Source organism: Oculina patagonica, chromosome 12, assembly GCF_052425735.1.
Source record: "Oculina patagonica isolate OP01 chromosome 12, crgOcupat, whole genome shotgun sequence".
Classification (NCBI taxonomy): domain Eukaryota; kingdom Metazoa; phylum Cnidaria; class Anthozoa; order Scleractinia; family Oculinidae; genus Oculina; species Oculina patagonica.
In genome coordinates, this window is record NC_135769.1 from 33130853 (window position 1) to 33140937 (window position 10085).

Consider the following 10085-nt stretch of genomic DNA (forward strand, 5'->3'; position numbering starts at 1 on the left):
TTGCATTTTCTCAGCTGGCGTCTCATATCCCTTGATTTAATTTGATTTTCTGTCACCCACAATAATTCTGCGGTCTCATCTTCAGCGAAAACCTTTTTATCCAGAAAAGTACATAATTGTCTGTGCTGCAAATAATTAATACGACTGTTAACTGACTCGCCCAGCCTTACTGATCATCTCTGCTGAGAAATTACTATTGGTGGTTCGGCGGCAAACCGAACTAGAAAGAAGAACACTCAGCGTAGTCCGCTTAGCTTGATCCTTGACATGATTCTTCCGTCATTCCTGGTGCCCAGTCTTTATTTACCGTGTATGCATAATTAGCGTACAGCATAAACATATTGTGAATCCATCAGTGCAATACAGTTGTTGTTATGAGAATTATTTACTTGTGGTAAAGAAATTTCCGTCTGTCGGTTATTGTTTAAATGTAGATCGCCCAAGGTCGTCTTTGAGAGAAGATTTCCAACTTTATGCGGTTTTTTGTATCAGTGAAATTAAGCAAACTTTTCCCCGATCCGCTAACAGAATAAATACATATAGCCAAAAAATAATTAAGAGAGTAAATAATTAATATTTGTTAATTTCGACTTCAGGGATTTCGATCGCTTCAACAGTTTTAAGCATGTGTTGTTTCTAAGTCATCAAAGAGGACTAAACAATGAAACTTGAGAATAAAAAAGGAAAAGAAAAAACGCCAAAATAAAACCGCCACATAGCAAGAGGGGCGTCCCTTTGTTTTCCCAAACCGACCTGCTCAAACATTACATATTTATGACGTTTCGTGTTGACCAGAAGCTAGCATTTTAGAATCGATCGTGTTATTGCGACTTCAATTTCACAAAATGCTGCTTGGTAACGGGCTAATATCACACAGTTACGGCCCAGGTGTAAGATAAGTGATATTTCTCGTGAGCTCGTTAGCTCGTTACCACCTGTTTCGACACAAAGACTAGCTTTATTTACCCCACATTAATAATTTACCCTGTGCCACTTTCCTGGGTAGAAAGTTAGCTTGTTAGGGCTTGTTATGTTTCAACCTATTTTTTCGCCTATGGCAACGAGAAACGCTTGGTGTGTGTAGCTATCACGGAACCAAAAACTCAGCATAGAGATGCTAGCTGAAGAGGATGTGACTTAAACTTAAGCTGGCATGGATGTTTGGTCTGGGCACTTCAACTTTATTTGAGAGCACAACCGTCTAGCGACTCGCCCTTTGTATTGTTTACAATGCTCAACATGATGAGAACGTTGATTTTCCTTCTACTGGGAACGGCGGCCTCTGCAAATTTGCAATTTTCCTCGCCAAGATGCGACCAAATTTCTTCTTCCAAGTTAAGTTTTGTCGTGGAATGGTGGGGAATAGATCCTTACATAAACAACCCTACGGACGATTCGAGCAAGCAGCCAACGAAAGGTCTAGTATGCGTTTGTATATTCTAGATAACCTATTATTTTAGTTTCAGTTTGTAACATCCGATTCTTTTACCAGATGTTGCCGTAACAGACATCAAGCCAAAACATCATTGCTTTTAGTCGTCAGCTACACTGACATGTGAATATTCACCTTGACATTGCGGAAATTTTCCTAAACCCTGTGAAAACTTAGCTTGGCATTAATTCACTGAGCCAAAAGATAAATCACTTTTGGCATCCTACTGGGGATTTTAAATAATTTCAAGAACTCCTTGCTATATCTTTACGATCGTTACTTTCCGCACCCCAGATATGGCTTAAGTAGTTAATTTTCATATTTACATCTCCCCATGTTTGCCATGATGTATTTCGTTTAACAACCTTGACTTAAACGACAGTTTTGCGACTGAAGTTAATTGTTCTCAGCGGTAAACTCAAAGCGTAAAAATAGTCAGTAATCGCAAAGTTCGGTCTTCCTGCGAGTCTGTGAAACCTTTAAGATACATGCTGGCAATCGGTGGGCTTGCCCAGCGACTTTAAAAACAAAAGGCTCAATTATGCAAATATTTCTTCGATATTTTACAAAATAGCTCTGTTTCTCGCAGCAGCAAGCCGGTTACAAATTGTTTGGACGCCAAATTTATGGCCTAAACAGCACTTATTATAAGATTTTTATGTGTGAGGTTTACAGTAAGATTAAAAATACACTGTCCATCAAAACTTAACGATTTCAAACTGACGATAAATACGACTTAAAACAAGAAAAACTGTTAAAATTGTCACTTTATAGTAATATGTTTTTCGATTTAATCTGACTGCAACACAAAGGTGGCTAATATTCAAAAAACAGTCTTTGTTTTTACTGAGAAACATGTTTTGTTTTGTTTTGACTAAGAGACATGTTTTGTTAAACAAAAATTGACAGTTCAATTAAGCTTCAGGCTCTCAGAAGATATTTCTATAGAAACTGGCCTTTTAACGGGATTCATGAAAAGATTTTTCATAAATTTAGAAGATCGTTAGACAGTGGACTGATCAGAAGCCAAAAAAGGCTGGTATTGCATGTGGTATTGGTGTGTTTTGACACATCACATTGTTCAATGCAGACACAACTACCTGCATAAGATGTTAATTATGTTTCACAATTTCTACTCCTGTCCCGAAATAAGCAATACACTCAAAATTAAATATTTAAAATTAAAAAAGTGAAAACATGATGAGAACGTTGATTTTAAACCCTAACTAGATTTTAACCCTAAATCTAGCATTTTCTGCCGGAAATGACCAGAGCTTTTTAAGATCTTTCTCCTTCAAACATCGTCTGCAAGGGTTCCAAAACCAGTCAGTGAAGTCGATTAACAGCAGAAACTCTTATTAATACATTATTAATGTCTGAAGATATAAATTAAGCAATATAAATGATAGGCTCAGTTTTCAGCCGTGGGTTTTTTAGTGCGCCCGCAATCCTCCCCACCACTGTCCCACCAGGAGGGACGAAAGGTGATTATACAATGTCATCTTGAGATGGAGACTGGCTCAGAAAATATCAACCTCATTCGCAGGACCCCTGCTCTGTTTGGTTCAAATCAAACTAAAATTACAGACTTCAAAAACAAAAAAATAAGAAATCTCTCGAGCCAAATGTAAAAGTCGCTCCCCAGCTATATTGTTATATAACACAAGCTGGATGGCGGGCATGACTGTTTGCGGAGGAAGACACTTCATAAATAGACGTTTGGGACAAGCCAAGACTTTTAGAACACGCCTTCTCAAATTCTCTGAAGTAGTCTTTCTCAGTCACATTTAACGTACTTACTCATACAACTTAAATTCTATAACAGGCCTTCTGTACGAACTACTTCAAAGTATGATCAAACCTCACTCCAGGATTTCCTACAAACTGACAGAGGTGAAGAAGTTCGTAAAAGCTTCAACTCAGCCATCAAACAGCTCTGGGAACGTAACTATTTCCTTGCCTGTCATGATAAAAACGAATGTGAGGACGAATGAGGATGATCCATGTGAGATAAAAGTTTATCTCTCCAAGGGACCGGCCTACATTGCTAAAAGGAACCAGATGAAGCCGTTAACACAGCTTGGGCTTTCGTTTATTAATGGCGGTCAGATCATCGGCTTGACACTCATCTTAACAGTTATATCCGGGGTATTTATTTGGATACTGGTGAGTATAACAAGATGACTATTTTTGTAGTTCAGGTCATTAAATCATGTTTCCACCATATACAGTCAACTCTCGCCTTGCGGACACTGCCGCCCCGCTATTACGGACTTTCGCTATAACGGACACTGAACGACGCCCCGAGCGTGTCCGCGATAATGAGAGTTGACTATATTTCTGTAGTTCAGTTTATTAAATCCTGTTTCCACCTTAGTGGAACAAGAACTGGTTATTTAAAATCGAGGCTGTACTGGTACATGGTCATAATTTTGCAAACAACGAATTTTCTTTAAACGTGTATTAAAAAGTTTGTGTCAGTAATATAAAATTATGTGTTACCTTGTTGCCCAGAAATAGAACTGTAATGTTTGTCGTCTTTTAACATTTTGCTTAAAAATAGAAATGGGAGGTGGCCTAATGGTAGTGCGCTGGATCGGGCGGACTGGGTGCTAGTCCTAGCTACTGCTAGGGTTATTACATTGTTCTCTTGGGCAAGACATTCTCACAGCGCCCCTCCCCACCCATATATATTGTGATGGGTACCGGCGTATTTAAAGCTGGGGGTAACACAGCGATGGATGAGCATCCCATCCAGGGTGGAGTAGAAACACGCTTCATTCTACAGAAACTGGCTTAAACACCAATGCCTATGGGACACTTGGCCCGTGCAGTCTTTACCTTTTGATAATCGAAATTAAGACAATCGTCGGTTTGTTACAGGATAGCAACAAAAACCCTGTGGATTTCCCGCCTTCCTTTATACGCGGTACGTGGCAAGGCTTTTGGTGGGCTTTCGTTACTATGACAACTGTTGGGTGAGTAGTAGTCTCTACTACCTTAAAGGGACTGTGTCACGGATTCTAGCCAAATTTAGGCATGGGAAATAACCATCAAATTCGGTAAAATATAAAAAAAAAAACTTTTAAAACGGTGAAGTAACACTTCAATTACACAGCAAATACAAAAGAATTAGTACGGATGGCAAAAACCGACGAAGATTAAAATGGATTGCAATAGGGATTTTTGAAATATTGGTGGGATGAACAGTTTTTAAAGTTAATCTCGTTTGCTAGTATCTTTAAATTATAACGCCCAGAAGGGAAATGGGAGGCACATTTGGTTGCAATGAAGCTATAAGGTAATTTCTTAGCAAACATTGAGCTTCATAACAAGTATTCGGCAAAACTTAATGGGAAAATAAACCTAACTCAGCCGTGACACAGTTCCTTTAAACATTGTTATTGTTAATGTTGCGTTTAAAATTATAAACCAATTATATGGACTTGTGTTGTAACTGTAAAGGTTTTTTTTGTAGTTATGGAGATACTGCTCCCAAGTCTATCCCTGCACGGTTGTACAGCATTCTGTGGATGTTGTTAGGAATGGTGGCTTTCTCAGTTCTCACAGCCAACTTCACAAGTTCCTTGAATTATGAGATTGAATCAGATTTGAATCTCTTTGGTAAAACGGTGAGTTAACTTTTATACGGTTCAAAGCCCAAGTCTTGGCCTCGTGTGACACTTAGTTCACGAAAGAGATATATAAAAATAAAATAAAATAAAATAAAAGAAAGAAAGAAAGAAATCACTTTATTTAAACCTCCAACTGGCAGGGGCTGACAAATTGGCTATATACAAACCACCGAAGACAAATCCATCTAGTGGCGGGGAGGTGAATTTGAACCCGGGGCCTCTGGATTACAAGTTGAGTACACTACACTAACCACTAGGCCACGCTGCCTCCCGCCTCCTCCCACCTTTTTCGCAGTATAGATCACCCCGCCGTCATCTGGTAGTTCCGTGATAACGAATCAGTTATTTTTCTGTCAGGTTGCAGTATTAAATGGGAGTTTGGCCAGACAAGCAGCTGTTGCAGAGGGTGCAAAGTACAAGGGTAAGATTACCAACCAGTTTCTAGTTTGTTTAATAATTACTGAGCAAAATGTACAGAGATCTCTGTTAATAAAACTCAAGAAATTTACTTAATAAAACGCTTACAATTTTAATAATACAACTCTAGAATTTACTTGACGAGATGACATCAACAACAAGTAGCTGTACGGTATTTACACGGACACTGCTTGGCCACATGACAAAATGTTAGTATCGCGCGGGTAGTGATACGATGTATACGTACCATCATGTAAACAACAACAAAATACCCGTTAGTAACCTCCAATTGTGTAACACCCCAGTAGGGAGTGGCCGCAGATGCTCTGGGCTAGAGAGTGTCGCTTCTTGATACGGAAAAACAGAGAGTTTTCAAGTTGCACCGATTCCCTAAAAAAGAAAAGGCTTGACCTTTTTTTATATACATCAGTAGTTATGTTTCTTTTATAGTTCACGATTCTTTGGCGTCTAATTTCTTTCCTATTAGCATTTAGCGACATTGATGCCATGATCACTGCACTGGCTGGAGTAAAGAACCCAGTTATAAACGGATTTCTGCTAGACAGACACGTGGCCGTTTCGTCACTCAAAAAGTTTAAAGATAACTCGCTGGAGATAGGAAGGACTGTGGACTACGATTATTACATTGGAATGAGCATCATACCTCCACACAACTCAACTCATATTTGTGAGATGATAAAGAAATGCGCAGATGACGTTGTGCATAGCGAAGCCTTTGAATTAACAGCATTGAAGGTGAGTTTCCGAAAACAAACACGGGTACAAACATCCGGGAACACATGTCAGAGCCGCTGTAGTAGTATTATGCATGCTCTTAGAGCGGTTTTCACTTGAGTGTCGAAAGTAATTCGCGTTTGCTTTGGTTTTGCATTACTACGCTTTGTGATTGGTTTAAAAAACTCGCGCCACTTTTTTAACCAATCAGAAGTGAAACCAAAACCAATCGTGACTCGCTCGCACACGTTTTCCCGCGCTTCGTGCCGACTTCATGTATTTGCTTCGAGTTTTGATTGGTTCACTGGATAGTTTGCGTCCTTTGTGATTGGCCAGAGTGATAATTTTGGTTTTGGTTTTACGACACTCAATTGATAACTGCTCTATTAGTTGATGTTAGGACAGGGAAGAGCAAACCGTCGGAACTTTTTTCCGCTGGGAGGTTAACACTTAGCTTATGATTGAGCGACAAATGGCTACCGTGACAATGACTGTTTTCCGTGTGACAAAAATCTCTCGTGATGTGCTTCGCATTGAACACGAAAAACTTCCACAGTTAAAAAGACCTTTCGAGAATTTTTTCTGTTACCTATTCTTCACTGTAAATCCTGTTTAACTGGAGAAACGGACGCTCTTCCACTCTGCTTGTTAGTTACAAGGCAAACACCACCTCATTTCCACGTCTTTCCTTAAAAAAAAATTCCACTCTGCTTGTTAGTTACAAGGCAAACACCACCTCATTTCCACGTCTTTCCTTAAAAAAAAGAGGTCGGGGGAAATAAAACGAGTTACTTAATCTTTCTTTTCATTAGCACTTGAAACTAAACAGCGGTCTTCCCCCGAGAAAATGTATTTTTTTCTCGTGATCAAAACTAACAAAAAGGAAACTAAAAAAAGACGAATAGGTAAATTTGCATTTCTACTTCTAAGAAATTGTTTGGTTTTTCCATTGGTGTCCAACAAATATACTGTCCGAGACCTAGTGCCCGCAGATTGAGAAAGTGCAAACGTTTGCACGCGTTTTGTTCACAACTGATTCACAATTCGTTGTGTCATGTTCTTATTGTAGGTTTTGTCTGTCTCCGTTTCTGTGGTGGAAAACAAGAGCGAGAGTACAAGTTTATTCGATGATTATGAATTTCTCATTATTCTTCTCGCATTGTTCGCCGTTCTGGTCGGTGGTGGCCTTATATGGGAATATTTTTACTACAAGCCAAAGATGGAACGTCTGAATAAAGTCAATTCGAATGGTGAGTGTTTTGGTTTCTTTCCGCGCTAAGTTTTACCTCTTTTAGTCGTTTTACAACTTGTGGCATGGTGTTGATTGGTCGAGAGCGGTGGTCGTCGAGTTTATAGACAATTCTTAAACTCTGTTCCGCTTAGCACCGGGAAATCAAGTCAGTCTTATTCTTTCTCGAATATAGAAAAGAGCCCCCCCTCAGAAAACGTTTTTCTATTCGAAATTATTATCGCTACTTTACGATGTATGTTTAGCAGTGTTGAAAAATGCAATTTTCACTTTTGGGGCGAAATTTCTGAGTTTTTCTATCGATGTCATTGCAAAAAAAACTAACAACATCCGTCCAAAGCCTACAATCTTTGGGGTTGTATATGTCAGTGTTACTTAATCTCTTTCTCAGGATAGCTTCTACATCTACCCTAAAAAATCCGTGGTTTAATAATCTTACATAGCATAGAAATGATACGATTAGAGGTCCAAAAACTTACAGTAAAGCCACTTGATAAGGCCTATTACAGAAAACCAATTTGAACAACTTCATTTTGCGAGTGAATACCTGCAGAAGTTCATAATTGTAAAAGTCTACGCCTCTGGTAATTGGTCTCGTGCATCAGTTTCGTGGGTAGGCTATTTTTAGACTGCTTTTTCCGCGAACTTGTAACCAATCGCGTTGAAGTATTTTTAAATGCACGCCTTTGGTTAGTTGAACAAATTGTTTGAAATAGAGCAAGAAGCAGAACTGCAAAAAACTGCTTCTGATATTATACACTGTAATAACCAATAATGTCTTTTTGCTTCTTATTCTCTTTTTTCATACAACGCAGAAGACTTTGAAATGCAAGGAGTTGACGGAAATAAGGATTCAGACAAAGCGATTCTTTTGTCAAACGAGGTAGAAGATTTGTGCGAGGAGTGCAGGGCTAAAGTAGAGAACATTATGAAGGAGGAAGGCAAACAACGACTACAGAGCATGCAGACTGTGATAAGCCCGTTTGACGGGTTCTCTATTATCGGCAATCAGCTTAGCTCCATCCCTGGAGTTTCTTCTATCAGGAAGATTGGCTCTGAGCTGCCTTACAATGTTCAAAACTTAACGAGAAAATCCAAAAAGAACAGACAAGTGGATGGACAGCAGACATCACCCACGTAAAAAGAGTTGTCTATACGTAGGCACACAATTCCAGGAATTGCATTTGCTTCAGTTATGAGAGGAGGACCAAGGCCAGACCAATTAAGGCCAAATAACTTGTACACGATGAATTAGCCGTCTTCGAGGAAACATACTTAGATATGTACACCATAAATAATCACGTTATCACTTGAACACAACACTGCGGATTTAAGTCCATTTTCGGTGATAAATAGGAAATATTTGGCTTGAAACAGTGCTACAAAGTGCATTGCGCCTATGTATTGCGCCTATGTGATCTATTTGCCATTTTCTTTATTTTGTTAATAAATTCAGGTAGCCCTGTTGTGGTTAGCAAGATAGAACCTTATTTTCTATTGGCTGTCCAAGTTAATCACATTGGGCCAATCACAAACAACGGAAATAAAGTAATCATGAACCAATCAGAATAAGCAAGCGCGAGACAGCGCTTGTAAGACGCGTTTGAAAACGATAAGACTTCCTTTTATTATTAAGAGGAGAACGTTCCACGAGGCAAAAGAAACATTTGGTTACAATGGCTACTCGTGACAGTCAATAGGAAACTACAACAAGGAGTCTTGATTAAACAATTAATAGCAGGACAAAGAAACATTGAGGCTAATAAGAGATCTGTATTTTTGCTATACACTAGTGTATTTTGTATATTTATAAATGCGACCACTTTCCTTTTTTTAAAAAAAACCTGTTTGTGCTGGATAAATTAACATTTCATTATTTATAATATTTTATTATAGCACACAGATAAATATAATATTTGTTTTATTTGTAATGCACGTGTCGTAAACGTATTACAAGTGCGTAAAAACTTAATAAGGTTGTCAGTTACTTGTTATAAACCGACTGCGAGGGCTGTTCTGGGAAAACATCGATTGAGGTCTGTGGGGTCCATACGAGAAAAACCGAAAACAAAATTTTTCCAGTACAGACCACCTTTTTCCCAGGGTCCTCTATAGTTTTTACGTGAAGCGTGATTGAGGCTATTAATTTGCCGTGAAACGTGATTTTGGCTTTTATTTTTTCCGTGATTCGTGATTCCCAATTTTAAGATCTTTTTACGTGCGCGTGAACACAATTTTTAGCTTAAACGTGACCCGTAAATAGGGCTTTTCCACAAGTTGCTCGAGATTTCCCAAAAGTTTCCCGTTATTTCTCAAAAAGTTGCTCAAAAGTTGCTCCAAAAATTCTAAAATGTTGCTTAGATTAAAAAAGGTTGCTCGAAAGTTGCCCAATAAAAATCCAAAACGCTGTTTCTAATTTAAACAAGAACATTGAGAAGCTTGAGAAGCTTAAAATCGGGCGCTTTGCCTTGAAAGGCAGGGTTCAGTACAGCAGAAACCACGAAGCAGTTACTTAAGTTAAGCACTCAGTCCGACTGTGTTTGTGTAAGTCACAGGGCTTGCATGAGCTGTATTAGTGTGCATAATATTATATCTAGAACGTTGTCGAGATTGCATT

The 10085-nt window shown here is 38.8% G+C and overlaps 1 protein-coding gene across 2 annotated transcripts; it reads left to right on the plus strand.

Annotated features, from left to right (window-relative positions):
* Nucleotides 1-1227: 1227 nt before the first annotated feature.
* On the plus strand, nucleotides 1228-9208 carry LOC144631641 (uncharacterized). Of its 2 annotated transcripts, none has more exons than XM_078490124.1 (8): nucleotides 1228-1417; nucleotides 3258-3598; nucleotides 4316-4410; nucleotides 4911-5064; nucleotides 5425-5488; nucleotides 5972-6240; nucleotides 7289-7469; nucleotides 8284-9208. In XM_078490124.1, the coding sequence occupies exons 1-8, from the start codon at nucleotides 1231-1233 to the stop codon at nucleotides 8607-8609; spliced, it is 1617 nt and encodes a 538-aa protein (XP_078346250.1). In that variant the 5' UTR covers nucleotides 1228-1230; the 3' UTR covers nucleotides 8610-9208. The 2 variants fall into 2 exon arrangements, with proteins under 2 accessions (XP_078346250.1, XP_078346251.1); XM_078490125.1 differs by having other exon boundaries at nucleotides 8287-9208.
* The last annotated feature ends 877 nt before the right edge of the window (nucleotides 9209-10085 follow it).